The 16021-nt window shown below is 30.2% G+C and overlaps 1 protein-coding gene across 2 annotated transcripts in view; it reads right to left on the bottom strand.

Annotated features, from left to right (window-relative positions):
* The window catches only part of LOC119670996 (myc protein), a 58359-nt gene that overhangs the window by 21576 nt on the left and 20762 nt on the right, over positions 1-16021 (bottom strand). For both annotated transcript variants that reach the window (XM_038081474.1, XM_038081473.1), the window contains exon 2: positions 12669-14298. In XM_038081474.1, the coding sequence (XP_037937402.1) occupies positions 12669-14142 (1474 nt within the window). In that variant the 5' untranslated portion in view covers positions 14143-14298. The remainder of the gene's footprint in view (positions 1-12668; positions 14299-16021) is intronic.

Here is a 16021-nt window from a genome sequence, read left to right as displayed (position 1 = left end):
AAATTTTAAATGACAAAAGAAATGCGCAGATATCGCGTACACAACATTTGCCATTAATGTCGGCTCGTTTTCCAACACTGCACAAGATGGATATGAGTAATGTTTATCGAAAGGACGAACGAAGTCTTTTAAAAGTCCAAATGAACAATTTTCAATAAAATATACATTATTTGCGTAAATAATAAATGTCGCATGTAATAAAAATGATGTATTATTAAAGCAACATAGGACAAAAGCTTAGGAAATTAAAAAAAAAAGCATGATAGGACTTTTTTACTTGTTATCCTTGAAAATTGATGAGCCATGCAATCCGTAGAAAAAAAAATATCTAAAAAAAGTTTTTATTTTTTTTTACTTAAGGGTAAATAAATTCTTTAGTATGAAGCACTCCAGAACATAAAAAATGCGTACTTTTGTTCTTGAGAATTTTAAGAATCTAAGATGATGAACAGATGAAGAGAAAAGCGTCTGGAGCAGGGTGGTAAAAAGTAATCTATTGTTGCTCAACGAATTAAATGCTTACACAAACATAAAGGAACTTGGCATAAAATCCTTAACAGCTTGCAACAGTGCAGATAACATTCAAACAAGTTATTCAAAAGTTTGTGAAGAGCAAAACTGTCTACACAGCAAAATCAGAGACAGAACCAGCAGTAACCATAATGTCACTTTAGAATTTTAATGTAAAATTTCTAAAAAAAAAACACAAAATAATGAATAAAAATAAGAATTATTTCCCAAAAAAAAAATGGTGCTTAAGACGTATTCTCTCTGACCTTTAAAAAGAAGTAGATGTAAAATATTTGTGGCATGTTTCAGGGCGCTTAACTCATTTCGTTAAATTTAAATGTATTCTTTACAATTTTCATAAAACAGACAATACTTAATAAGTACTTAAAAAAAATTTTTTTTAATTTGCCTCATATTTTTATATATTTTTTTTTTAAATAAATACATAATTTTGCCATTTAAAACTTACGCAAATACGCTTAAACTCAACTTTACTCCTCCCAAGATTATGTATAATTTGTACTAAGAAAGATACAATTTTAAACATATAACTCACACAAAACAAAAAAAAAACACACTCCTCTCAACATACTTAAGATACAAAACTAATAACTATATTATTAGCAACAATGCTGCAGACACATTGAAGTATGAGTTTTTACACACTGTGAAAGGCAACACCACTCATGTACACAAAAAGCTTTGCAGCAAATTGTTGACGACTGCCTGGAAGCTGTTGATGGGCACAAACTGCCAAAAGATCAATATGCATATTTACTTGCCTGTTTTTTGGGGTTTTTGGAGTGGTAGCAACATTTTATGCTATAACCACCAAACCAACAACTCCATTTGTCTCCTGAGCCAGACACATAAAACTTTAATACACGACAACAACAACAATAACAAAGCAGTGCAAAAGTAAGTTAGTTGTAAAGTGAGTGTAGAGTATAGAGTACAGAGATGGTAGGCAACATAGCAACACTGCAGACATTTTTGTTGCGTATACAATACTTACACATATACACACACACAGAGAAAACCAAAAAATAATAATAATAATAAAAGGAAAACGGAAAATTTTCAGTGCAGCAGTGAAAGGAGGAAGTTGATTCAATATCGTTAGAGAAACAATATAGACGAAGAAACAAAGAAAAGTCGAAGGGAAACTAAAAAAAATATGGATAAAGAAATATTGCAATACAATTTAAGAAGTTAACAAAAGCAAAACAAAAAAAAGGAAAATAAAAAAAAACGGAAATAAAAGAGGAAATATCATAGTACACACAAAATTACAATTTAATTGGGTGTGTCAACATATTTAAAGACAAGTTAAGTTATACAAAAATTAATGTAGCAGCAGCAAGCGCGTTGAAAGAAATAAAGTCCAACCGCATTCAATGACATAGCAACGGAAGTAGTACTTAGAAAAGAAGTGAGAGTGATATAGCAAAATTTATACATAAGAAGAGTAATGAGATGAGAGCATGAATTTTTATTAAAATATTATATTTTCAAAAAAATCGAAAAAAGTGTTCAATAAAATTTGTTTCATTTTATTTCTAATATAAAGAATAAAGTTTACATAATTTTGCGCCAAAAAATTACTAATAGAAGATGTCTAAGCTTTTGCGGGAGTGGTGGTGATGTTTAGCTATTGTGCTAAAGTCTACAGAAATGTGTATACACACGCATACACTGCAAAGCTTTGTAATAAAGCAAGCACCATAAAAATACTGCTACGTCGCCATACAATAATAACACACGGTGAAAAGGGTGATGGGGTGGTGGTGATGCAGGCGGTTGCGTTGTTTTATACGTTATTTGTTGCTAAAAGTAGTGTGTGAGGTCGGGGTTTGTTGTGAGATTTTGCGTTGTATAAAAAGAAATTTTAAAAACAGAGCACTTTTTTGGGCAACGCAGCGGGCGTTAGAATAGCACTAGTAAAGCTTTTATAATGCACAACTTAAGTAAGTATACCAACCGACAACAACAACAACAAGAACAACGACAACACGAACGAGAAAAACAGAAAGTAAATAAATAAACAAAAGCTTTATGCGTGGTAGTATGTATGGCTAGTGTTATACTGATGTTAAAATTTGTTGTTGTTGTTATTATTATTATTATTGTTTTTGTTGCCGCTCGCTGCTTGCTGCTGTTAAATCAACGTACGACCTTGAGAGTAAAATTTTATAGCTACACGTGTGCAAATAAAATTCATTGAATGCCGACAACGACAACGACGAAGTCTCAAATTGTAAACGTTCATTGTCGTCGCCTCTTCGCCATCGGTAAGCGTGGCCCACAGCAACAACCACATTGTAACTGAGAAACACACAGAGACAGAGAGAGAGAGAGACCACATTTAGGAAATCTTATTAAACTTACGTACGTTGTACATGCGACCTAAGCACAATACTTAAATTAAGCTTCAATTGGGGCTTGCTTTCCTTGCTTATTTTGGCGTTATTGCTGTAAAAGAACAGCAGCAATAGATGTAGCAGGCAGCATCAAAAAAAAAAAAGGAAAAAGAAAAGGGAAGTTGAAGAAAAAAAAATATACGTATATTTTTATATATGTGAGAAATATCATTCTAAATTTTCGGTAAGGGAAATAATATTTGTTGCTGTTTTTTATGTTATTTTATTTTGTTTGGAGGCAAAAATTGTGTACCCGCCATTGGGGCGGTAGTGTTTGGGAATTGGTAGTCTTCAGACGCGTAGACACATAAATTTTCGTAGACGACTTGTGTTGCAATGGATGTGACGCTGCGGCGTTACTGGCAGGGCAGGTGATGGCATTTTATACATAAAAATTTTAGGTTAAACAAAAATAATGTATGAAATTTTAGTTATTTTCATGTTGTCGCATTTAGCAGACTGTCTACACACTCCTAATATATGATTGAGCTTTTAGAGAGGAAGAAGGGTAGGAACTTAAATAAGAAAATTTTAAAAATTAAAGCAAAAAATGAATAAAAACTGGGTTAAAAAGAATAGAAATTAATATTAAAAATAAGAATATGAAATAGATAATTTAATATTAAATAATATCAAGAACAAGGGTCACGAAGCACTTGAATCTTCTTCTGGCTAATAATAAACACTGATACATAAACTGCTGTATAAAGAGTCATAGAATCATAACACCACTAAAACTTAATGTAGGGTACCTAAATCTCAAAGCTTGTCTTCGAAGTATGTAGTAACCCAACAACAGCGATACCATAGTGCTGTGCAGGTGGTTACGTCGTAGTTAAAGCAGCAAACTGGTACAGTTTTTGTCCAGTTCAATCTTGAGATCTTTTTTCTACAATATCATTATCAATCGTGTACGATTTTTAATTATATGCTTAATTCCTTATTTCTGATTTCGCTTTCTTTCTCTTTCACAACTTTTAATTTATTTCTTGCACTTACTATATATATCTATCCTCTGTTTTTTTTGGTCACTTTTATAATCTCTTTTTTCCGGTTCCGGTTGCTTTTCTATTATTTTGAAAATTTTTTAGCTGTATTACTCTTCTTTTCCAACACATTCGCTTTCTTTTTATATCTTACTATCATTTGTTAATTTTTTTTTTTTTGTTGGCTTACGATCCTTCTGGACCTTTTTTCCATTTGTCTTTCTCTACTTTCTATTGTCATTTTTATTTAAAATTGTAATTAGCTGTTTAATTAGAAACTAAGCTCTTCCTTTTTGCTTTCAAAGTACTATAAAGATAAACTTTTGATACAATCACTAATCAGTATATAAACATACAATAAACGTATATATCTTTTTCTCAAACTAATCTTTTTTTTTTGCTAAAAATTTAAGTTTTTTTCTGTTTTTTAAATCAACTTTTTAACAATCTTAACTCATGACTAAGCACTTGCCAAAAGGCTCGTACATACTCTAACATATTGTCTTCTCCACAAAATAGTGCTAATAAAAAACTTTGAAAAAAAATTCACACGTTTTTCTGCACTACTGTTTACTTTAGAATTTAGTGTGAAATATAAAAATTTGATGTAATTTTTATTTCAGTTTTACGCACATCTATGCTGATAAAAAAATTTTTCAGACCAAGGCACTATGCGCCGCGCTCCATACTACGGGTACGGGTACGGGTATTATTGCTCAACTTGAACCGACCTTGAATTAGTTCATTACCAATATAAGTAGTTACGAAAAAAAAAATTAAAAGTGTGTGAATTGCCTACAAACCAGTCTAATGCGTATCTAGATAATTAAAAACGCATAGGTAAAGAACAAGTATCTATTGACTACGGAACCCTAATATTCTATTAAAAAAAATTATTGTATTAATACTAAGGCATTGTGTAACGTAATGTGGTGTGGTGTGGTAAAAAGTGCTTAGAAACTTCAAATCCAAAAAAAAAAAAAACTATACTATTGTACTTTATAATTACGTTTATGAAGCTTCTGTTTGTATATAGATTACGCACTTTTCTGTTGCTGATTATTTTAATGCCTAAATGTAATAATACTCACACGTAAATCACACATAATTCTTTCTGTATATGTTATAAAAACATATAAATATATATACATATGTATATATAAAACTTCAAGTACTTAGCACTGGATTATTGCTTGTTAAAATGTTTAATTATCGCAATTCGCATTTTTAATTTTAAGAAAAGAAGAAAAAAACTATGCTCAATATTGTTTATAAAGGCTTATGAATGCTTGATAATGACAGTTTTTAAAATTAAAAAAAGAATTATAACATATATGATTTGAATTGTATTTACAAGGTTAGTCAGAATTTGTTACTAAGCACTTAGAAATACTAAAATAAAAAAAATTAACTCTTGTTTAAATAAAAGTGAAAAGTACGACTTATTTGAGGTCAAGAATAATAAGTCAAAGGAGTGTTTTTTAATGCATTAATAAATTTTATCTGACAATGGTTTTGATGTTAATGCAACCCATATTCGAAATGATGAAAGCTGGAGCATAAATGGATTGCAAAAGAAACACTATAGACAGGATTGCATGTGTAGGTGAAGTAACAGAAAGATCAAATCCTTCTCCATAAGCTACAACACCGTTTTGTGGCTGGAAGAAATATTACAAGGAATATGAAAGGTATGAATTTTGAAAATATCATCGAATGTATTAAACAATGAGTCGTCCAAAAGCTTAAGCCTGGACATACACACAACAGATGCTTCAGAAACTTCTGCTCTAGTGTCACTAGACATGACCTACAGAAGATTAGACAGGTCAGGCCGAACTGATGGGCTTCATGTCATCCTAATAAAAAGAGCGGAATCAAGAATATGTATAGGACAGATAAGATGTATAGGGCAGATAAGATGTAGTTCATCGTATAATTAACGTGGTTAGTGTTGGGAAAACTTGATCACCTCCATTGAGGAAGTTCAAATACATGTACGCAAATGTGGAGTACAAAAAAACATGGACAACTTAAAAAAAATAGAGCCACAAATGGGATAGATGTTTTTATAAATCGTATATAACTGTTTATCACGTGGGTATATCCTGATCTCTTTCGTCTCTTTCGTAACATTGCTTTAATACTGCATAATTTTTAGAAATAAAAATAAAATAAAATTTATTTTAAATATTATTGCACACAAAACAAAACTATTAACTGTACATTTGAGCAGTGTTTCATCAGACCTGCTTTCAGTCAACGAAAATACTATTTTAATTGCTTTGCTAGATACCACACACATGACTTGCTGCACCTTAGCAAATGTAATATTTTTTTTTGTCTTACAAAATAATATATATTTATGTGTAAAATATAATAAAAAAAAAATATTTAATAACTGCGACTAACTAAAATATGCAATATTAATTATATGTATTTAACACAAATCATGAACAGAAAATCTAAAACAACTTTTACTCAATATACGCGTCTACTTGTCTGCATATTTGAAGCGTTAATCACAGCAACAAAAACTACACAATTTTTATTTTTGTTTTCAATTTTTTTTTCTTTTTTCTTTAAATTGATTAATTTTATAATTTTCATGTCTCGAGAATGTGTACAAGAGATACACGCACACATACATATTCTTAAATAAAACGAAAAAAGATACTTTAACGACGAATATGAATAGTGAAATAAAAAATCCCACAATAAATTAATAAAAATTAGTAACAAATTCTACGAAGCGCAGCGTCATAAAATACCATAAATGCTAGCAAAAATATACAATAAAAGTATCTTATGTAAAACAGGAAAATGATAAAACAGATACAGATACAGAGATACACGATGAATTGTAGCAATAGAAAAGTAAAAGAGCGCAAAAATTTGTTTAAGTAATTGCAGGCAGGCATTCAGACAATATGACAAAACCTAAATAAGCAAGAATGAGATTGAATTTCAAAGAATCTTTTATGAATAGTATCTAAAATTCAATGAAGACAAGTATATTGGTTGGCAGTGGCGGGTGTTGGCGGGAATGACGATGTATATTGGATATTGTCTGCGGCTAAACTTAGCTATGGCATATGTCAACAAAATTTAAATCTAAACAAAATTAGAAAAATCGAATTCTTGTTAAAGAAATTCATTGGAATTCTATATATGAATCATTAAGCATTAGCAATAAGAGCAAACTATAATTAAAAGTAATAAACAAAATTTATGGTTTTTTTTATAGATACATTGGAAACAGTTGAAGAGATTTTTATAAAAAAAATATATAAAAAAAAATATATATAAAATATATTAAAAATATATATATATATATATAAACATCCAAAAACATAAAAAAAATTATAAAAAAAAGTAAAAAAAAAAATATAAATAAAAAAGTAAAAAAAATATAAAAAAAAACATATATATAAAAAAAAATATATATATAAAAATATATATAAAAAATATATATAAAAAATATATATAAAAAATATATATAAAAAAAATAAAAAAAAAAATAAATAAAAGTTGGGGCGTATATATTACAAAGATATACCAGAACACCATCAACAGATTTATCTGAGCCAACAAAAAAAAAATTATAAATTTAAATTTATAAGATTGTGTATGTTAATTATAATTTTAATCGATTAAGATGAATGAAACTTAAAAAAAAATTATTTTTTCTGATTATTACAGCCAACAAGCGCCACGCCAAAGTCGCCAATGTTAGACGAAAAAAAAATTAGCACGCATAGCAACAAACTATTTCGCTTGAAATTCAATAAAATTGCAAAGTTTTCATACTAGTAGAATAAAAAAAAAACAATAAATCAAAAATAAAAAAAACCAACAACAACGCAAAAGATACGCGCAGCTTCAATTCACTTTTCGGTGCGCCAACACCCAAAACTAAAATAAAAAACCAATATTTTACTACAAAAGTCTGAAGCAGAAAGATAGACGACAACCATGCACACATAAAGATACTACTAAAAAGAACAACAACTACTACTATTACTACTACTACTACTACTAGTAGTAGTAGTCGTAGAACAGTACAACTATAGCAATACTACGTTGTTAACATAGCTTTACGTTATTATGAGTAAAGCTTACTTTGTCGACTAACTATAAACGGCGTCTGCATCCGCGCGCGCTTTTTCATTTGCAATGCAATTCGTAGAACATCATGTATCACGATTTGGTCGCAAACATAGCTATAGCGCCATAAGTCGTCATTGCTGCCGCTGCTGTCGTAGTTGTCCGTTGTCGGCTTACACGACGCTGTTAAAATTTGCACATGTTAGTTTTGAAAGGTTTTGTATGTTTTTAAAAGCTACTGCGCTGCTATTTCGCTGCTACTGCGGGGATTATACTCATGCAATAGGCAACAGCGCAGCAGCAACATATGCAGTGCACAGTATCAAATGTAAAACAATATTGTGTATAGGAGAAACGGCGTAGCGACAGACCAACCGCACTTTGACCGGCATATTTTAATTTTTCTGTGAATGGATTTTGTTTTGTATTTTCTACTCTTTTTTGTTTTTGGTTTTTTTTTTGTTTTTTGTATTTAACTTCTCACTGCAGCGAAACATTATTTTCGCGCCAAATTGTAGTAAATGTTGTTTTTGTTTTTATAGTTATTATCATTGCTGTTGCTGATGTTGTTGTTGTTGTTACCATGCTTGACGAAGTATTGGCAAAAGCTTATGGATTAATAGTGTAACCGCTGCACTGTGAGAGAGCGTGGCATGCATAAGTAAATCTTAAGTGAGCAGCACTAGGCAGAAATAAAATAAGCAATGCGCTTCTACACTATTATGTGCGCTCATTTTATACGTAGTAGACTATTGCTGGATTGTTTGCTTATTGAACATGTGAGGAGGAGTGGAAATGGGAGAGTTTTACAAATAGACAAAAAGCTGCTATGGTAGTTGATTTGTTTTTTATATTTTTTTTTTTTTTGGTATTTTTTTTGCGTTTTCAAGTTGGGTTCGTTAGCCGCAATGCGCATGTACCTGCACAAATGCAGACAATAATTTCGCATGAGATATTCACATTGCTGTTGCTGCTACTGCTACTGCTGGTGCTGGTGCTTTTCCTTTTCATAGTATTTCACTTGTGGTCTTACTAACTAGCAGTTAGCGAAGACCAAGCCGCCAAACGACGACCGACCGGCGTCATACTGACAGTCAATTCATTACCCTATACTACATACAATGTACATAGATATGTATATATATAGATGGGCGTGTATATGTACTTATAAATTCTACTTAGTCCCTACAAAGTTACATACGTACGTACGTACAATATGCTGAATGTGAGTAGCAAGTGTGGGTTACATAAAGTTAAATTGATGTAGGTTTTTATGCTTTGTAATACAAAAAAAAAATAAATAGATATTAATTTATTTTTATATAAATATAATATTTATAAAATTTAATAAAATAAATCATCATTATTAACAAATAATAAAATTTGTGTCAAACTATTTTGATTACTTTTTATTTGCATATTATTTGTATGGTTAGGCCTAGAGCAGGCAGGCTTTTGCGCTTAATTGTTGCTGACGTCATAAAATTAACTTGAACAGCTTTTTGCGTTGTAAAAAGTTAACCTTTCTCTGTTCTCTGTTTCTTTTTGTCTACTGCAATATGCCAATACAAATAAGCAGACAGAAAGACAAACAAACAGACGATGCACTTACTTATTATTTTATTTTGTTTCGGGTACAAAGTACTGTGTTTATAGGTGTAATTCTGTTGATTTCTATTCTATAGGAGTACTGCACAGTGTGGTGCAATGCACTTTATTTGCTAATACAACTACAACTACTGCTAACAAGCGATAGAGTGTGTCTTTCCTATTTCCGACTTTGTTTGCATAACTCCGTAAAGTCTTTTGTTTCCTGTGTTAAATCATACAAGTGGGATTTGATTTTGTCATCGATGTTATATAGACAAAATAAAAATTATTCACAAAAAAAAAAAATTAAAAAAAAACGGGCGCGGTCCTGGTAATAAACTACTGCAGCATATAAAATGCTCTACAAAACCTGACGAGATTGAATTTTAAGAGTAGACTCGGCTTGGCTCTATATGTTGGGAAAGGAAGACTATTTGTCTTTCCAACTTTGCCTTTTTAATACCATTTTCATTGTTTAGTGCTAGCCAATAAAGGAATATTGTTTTAAAAATTAGTTATTAAAATCTTTTTATTTGTAAAAAATCTTTTTTAAAAATTAGTTTCTAAAATCTTTTTTTTTAAATTATCTTTTTTTAAAAAAAATTTTTGTTTAAATATTTTTTAGAAAATTGTCTTAAAAAAATTTTTTTTTAAATTTCTTTTTTTAAATAGTTTTTTTTTAAATAATATATTTTTAAAAAAATTTTTTTTTTGTAATATCGCTTTCTTTAATATTTCTTTTAAAAATCATTTTTTTTATAAATTTTTCATTTAAATTCAAATAAAATGGTTTAGAAGATATCACAAAATATATTACTACCTTAAATAAATTCATTAATTTGCTTAACATGCTGTTTTACACCTAAATGTATGCTGTAGAAAATAATTTGTGTAAAAAACATGAAAGTGCAATTATAAAAGCTAATAATGTATTATATATACGATTCATAGCTTATTAGGAGTTTCTTCAGATCATCTAATAATAATCTAATAGCCTTGAGGTTCCGCTTATAATTTGGAAGACAATCAATTCTTTTATAAAAACTGTTTTTTAATTTAAGAAAAAAATTTCTTTTTATACTGCTTTGTTTAAATGTTTTAACTCTTACTACTATATTAATATTCATTCCATAATCCACAAAAAATTGTCGCCTAAAAACTCACTCAGAAAGCGTAGGAGATACTTACTCCCACTGCCTACACATAAATAAGGTGTTTTATTCGGAAGCTAGCATTAGCCTTCAAAAATGCGTATTAGAAACTAAAGTTCAACATAAAAGTTGCCAGACATCCTTGACAGATGCAGAAATCAAATAAAAACAAAAATGAAAAAAAAAACTGAAATAAGGGTGTTGTCTACTGTATTCAAACAACAGAAAAGGATAATGTATAAGAATCTAGTGGAAAAAAAAATGTTCAATCCACAGTAAGAGTGCATGTAGTAAGTTTATAAAAATCCATTCTACAGCATCACATCACACAGAAGAGAAAAAAATGGTACAAAAAACTTCTTTCTACACTCATGAGAAAAAAAAACTGCGCAAGTCTGGCAACTTCTGCACAAATCATATATATATACCCTACTGAAGCTACTCCTAAATGCCTAAAAAGGCAAAATTTCTTTGTAAGCTCAATAGCAGCGCACAAGTTAAACGGATTTGGGAAAGGATACGATAACAACGAGTGAGCATGTAGAAATAATGACGCCATGGTGCTAAAGAAAATTTACGCTCGTACAGATAAATACTCCAACTATATGAACTTGGAGAGGCACGTAGCAGTAACAGCAGCAGCAGTAGTACCGACCTTTCTGAGCTTAACGTTGTCGTATGAGTAACAAAAAGCCGGCAAATGCCGCTACCGCAAAACTTTTACAACAAATACTCGCGTACAAGTTTACTATATATGCGATTGAGGTAGTCAGTCAGTTTGAGGTCGGTGGGTGGTTAGCTCTAAGCGTTTGCAGCCCGAATGGGCGCCTATGCCATACGTCGTCGTCGTATTGGCATTGCGCGTGAATATTTTGTATTGATTTTTTTTGTTTGCTGACTTTAGTAGGTGGCAACTACACACAGCTAAGCTTAGTATTTGCGGCACCACTATCACTATCATTATTGCTGTCACATGTTCTGTAACAATCCTCTAGTGGGCGTCGAGTAAAGTGGGTGATGACTTGCAGTTGTTATTAATGCTTTGTTAACTGTAACTTACTGTTCCGCACTTCAGGTTAAAATATGTTAATACTTTTTAAAGAAATGAGTTCAAAAAACTTTAATGGTTAATAACAAGTAACATTACTATGATTATCACACACTTGAGAGTAGTCAGTTAGTTAGCGAATTGTGTTGGCTATAAGGTATATGAGTGAAGAATTGAAAAAAACTAATTAAGAGGTAAAAGCAATTGAATAACTAAATCGGCAATAGGCTTCAGTATGCGATATTTGAATCTGAACAGTATACAATAGAGCAGAGCAGCTCTCACTATAGAAAGCGCGCTAAATTTAAATTTATGCCTCCTCATGCCGACTCTGCATATGACTCTACTCTTGCTGTCGCTGTTGTTGTGGTTGTCGGGCTTATAGAATGTATCTGTATCTTTTTATATACATAAAAAAATATGCGCCACTTTTGTTTTTGTGTTGCAAGTTCTATACGAATAAATGAATTTCACAATAAACTGAAATTGCTTGCTGCTACTCTGCTGCTGCCATTGCTGACGAAAGCACTACAATGACGCTGCTATAATTTTTTTGTTGTTGTTTTGTTACTATTCAAAATATATATAATCTATTCGTAACCAAAAAAAAATACACACAAAAAGCATATACAAAGGTAAGTTAAATACGTATATTCATTCAGCTGTATAAAATACTATTTAGCACTTTACCCCTAGGGGCAAGGCAGGGCAGCAAATATGAATACTTAATGTGGTACACGTTGCTTTAATTAAATAAAGCTTTTATTCTTTTAATTAAATTCAACACACAAAAGAAAAAAATATATATATGATATATTATTTATATATAAAAAAAAGGTAAACTGATATTACTTACCAGAATCTGAAGGTGTTTCTAGGCTTGGTCCAACATCGTCCATACCATCTTTGCAGCGTGTGTAACTGTGATCACTATGCAGATATGATTGATGATGAATGCTGCCGTTGATTGAACCCTGACTCGATGTAGGTGATGTTATGGCATATGAGAGATCGGCATCCATAACAGAAGAACCCGAATCATAGCTTGAATTACCAGATATGGATTCGGTATCAGAATCTACATCTGCATTATGCACTCGAAGCACTGATGATGTTGCGGGTTTTGTTTGGGACTTGTACGATTTTGTTTGGTAATCTTTGGATATAACATCGAGCACCTCTGCTAATGATGCATCACAAGTACTGCCAAAGCCAATATCGATTTGGTTTTTACTTGTGTCCTGCAGTGCTTGGCTGACATGTTGTATGTAGTGTGTGGGATCAACCGGTAGCGATATATTATTGCTACCCATAACGCAGGCACGCAAGTCAACATTATGATTAAACTCTATACAATCATCATCTAAACTGTGTGGTGTATCTGGGCGAACATATGAGGAGGACGTGATTTTGTTGCTGCTACCATTATTGTTGTTGCTATTGCTGTTGTTAGTAACTTTTGTCATTGTTGGATTGTTGCTTGTAGCTGTTGTCATTGGACTTTGATCGCGTAAACGTATAAAGCCAGCTGTATGCAATTTTGGTATCTGTATCAAATTGTTGTTGCCAGTTTGTTTTTGTTTTTGTTGTTGCTGTTGGTGTTGATGTTGCTGTTGTGCCTTTTTCAATTGTTGCTGCTGTATAACATTTGATTTACGCAATAGCGATGTACCTGGCGGTATATGTTGCATACTCTGTTGTGTTTGTTTTTGTGTAGTTTGTTGTGCAGTTCTGCTATTTGGTATGCTGTGCTGTTGCAATTGTTGCTCATAGTCATCAACTGGTTCCATTTTAATTTCCTTTTTAACATTCAATGATAACATTTGTAATTGTTGTGCTTGTTGCTGCAACATTCTATTACTAATATTCTTAGCAACAATTATTGTAGGCGTAGATTGTTGTTGTTTGCTTTGATTTGTTGTTTCTTGCTTAATATTTGTTAAATTTGCATTGAAACTGCTAACAGCTGCTAGCGGTACAGCCGTTTGTGCAACACCATCACTCATTGTGGATGAGGCTGATGTACTTAGAAAAGCATCTGACCACATACAATTTATATTACGTATTTCTGGTTTTATATCTTCCATTTCGAAATTATCACCACCAATTAGTGCACCGTTACTGCAATCTGATGCATTGTCTGATTCTGTTTTCATTTTCTCAATGTCACTCTGTATGGTTGATGGCCAGTTCAAGTCCTCAAAAAGATCGGTATCTGGTTTAAGGTTACCAAAATCGAAGCAATCATCGAATGAACCTGAAGGCATGTGATCGAAAAGGAATGAATTACTGCATGGCGAGGAGCCATATATATTACACAATGTAGCCATTTTTGTGTTATTTAATGTCGTCGTTGATATCTCAGTTGAAATTTGAACAATTTTTTGTTATTGTTTTTGTTTATCACAATATTGACTTCAGTGTTGAAGACTGAGTTGTGTTTTTTTTTTGAACTATAAATTCTAAATCACTGCTTGCCGAAGAAGCTGCAAGTAAGCAAAGAAATAAAAAGTGCATCTATTAAAATGTTCATTATTATTGAGTTTTTTTTTTTGACATTAATACTATAAATTTCTTTAAGTAAATATATTTTTTATGGCATTAAATTGTTTAAATTAGTATATAAAATGGTATACATGTGAGGCACGGAAAGGGAGACCTATGATGTTAGAGAGAATCTTCTCCATTAAAATAAATAATATTAATTTTTAAAATTTAACTTTCAATAAATTTAACACATTTGTTTCTTTTTCTTTGTCACTTTAACAACCTCATATAAAATTGTTTTTTAAATATTTCATATTTGTTTCATAAGGCAAATATTTATATATTAAAGCAACTTTACTAACTTTTTATTTTATTTTTAATAGACCTAATAGGCAAAATTAGACAATGAATGTCCATACTTTTTTTAGAGCTATTTACTTTCTTGAAAAATCTCTTGCATTGGCTAGTGAATGTTAGCCAATGAAAGGACGTACTGCCATTATTAATTTTTATTTTCTTAAATCAATCAAAAATCTATTGCATTTATTACTTAGTTCTTATTTAACTAAAATATATTACTATTATTAATTGGTTAATATATTATTAATTGTATTACATTTTTTTTCTTTTTTCTATCACTGTAGCTATATCAAGTACTGCATACTAATAATTAATACGTATGTATTAAAAAAATATTTTAATATGCGATGTTTTTAAATTGACCAAAAGTATTTTCCAGAACATTTTTCTATTAGTAACACATTTTTATTAATTAGGCTAATGTATGCTTGATTAATTTACACTAATATATAATAATTTTTATATATTTATTCAACAATTTTATTTTATTTATATAAATTTTTTTTTTATTGTGTTAGATATTGATAGAGAATCATACCGTCTATTGTCTTCGAATCGAATTGCCTACGAAATAAGTACAGGTAAGTATATTTTTATATAGATATTGTTATTATAATTATATATATTGTATTTTAAGAATTAAATTTTAAGCAATTTAAATGATAATCATTATATTTCTAATATTAATGCACATTCATTTTCTATTATTGTTTTGTATGCAATTTACATTTGAAATGCAAACACATCACGTTGTTTCTATTATTGGACTAAAAATAAAATAAAAGAAAATCCCCGTGATCTGTTGCATCACGTACAGCAAATATAAAAATAAAAATACTTTTAGCGATAAGGTAGGTAGATAGATAGATAGATACTCGTAGATAGTTAAATAGATAAGGCACCGCGCGCAATGGCATACACAATTCATGTATAGAGTTAAAAAGATAAAAAATAAAATTTTTTCTTTTATAGCATTTAAAGAAAAATTAATAGTTAATTGAAAAAAAAAAATGTAAAGAAAAATAAGAGTGAAAAATAAAACAAAATTAAATGAAACCAATGAGAGGAAATTAAAAGAATTGTTAGTTAAGCAGTTGAGGAAAAAAAAAGTATTTTTACTATAAAAAAGTAAACATTGCACTATAAAATTAAAGTACACTGTGTCAAATAAACTATTAGTTATTATATAAATAGTTATTTTAGATTGGCAGGAAAAAAATTAATAACGGTGGAAATTATAAAAAAATAAAACTCAATTATATTTAAGTACATTTTTTTTCATATGTATTATATTAACTTTTTTTTTTGTAACATTACAACTAAATTATCGATAATTTATTTTAGATAAGTTTTCAAAAAAAA

Source organism: Teleopsis dalmanni, chromosome 1, assembly GCF_002237135.1.
Source record: "Teleopsis dalmanni isolate 2A chromosome 1, ASM223713v2, whole genome shotgun sequence".
Taxonomy (NCBI): Eukaryota; Metazoa; Arthropoda; class Insecta; order Diptera; family Diopsidae; genus Teleopsis; species Teleopsis dalmanni.
The sequence above is the reverse complement of the archived record's forward strand: the minus strand, read 5'-3'. Positions and strand labels throughout refer to the sequence as shown.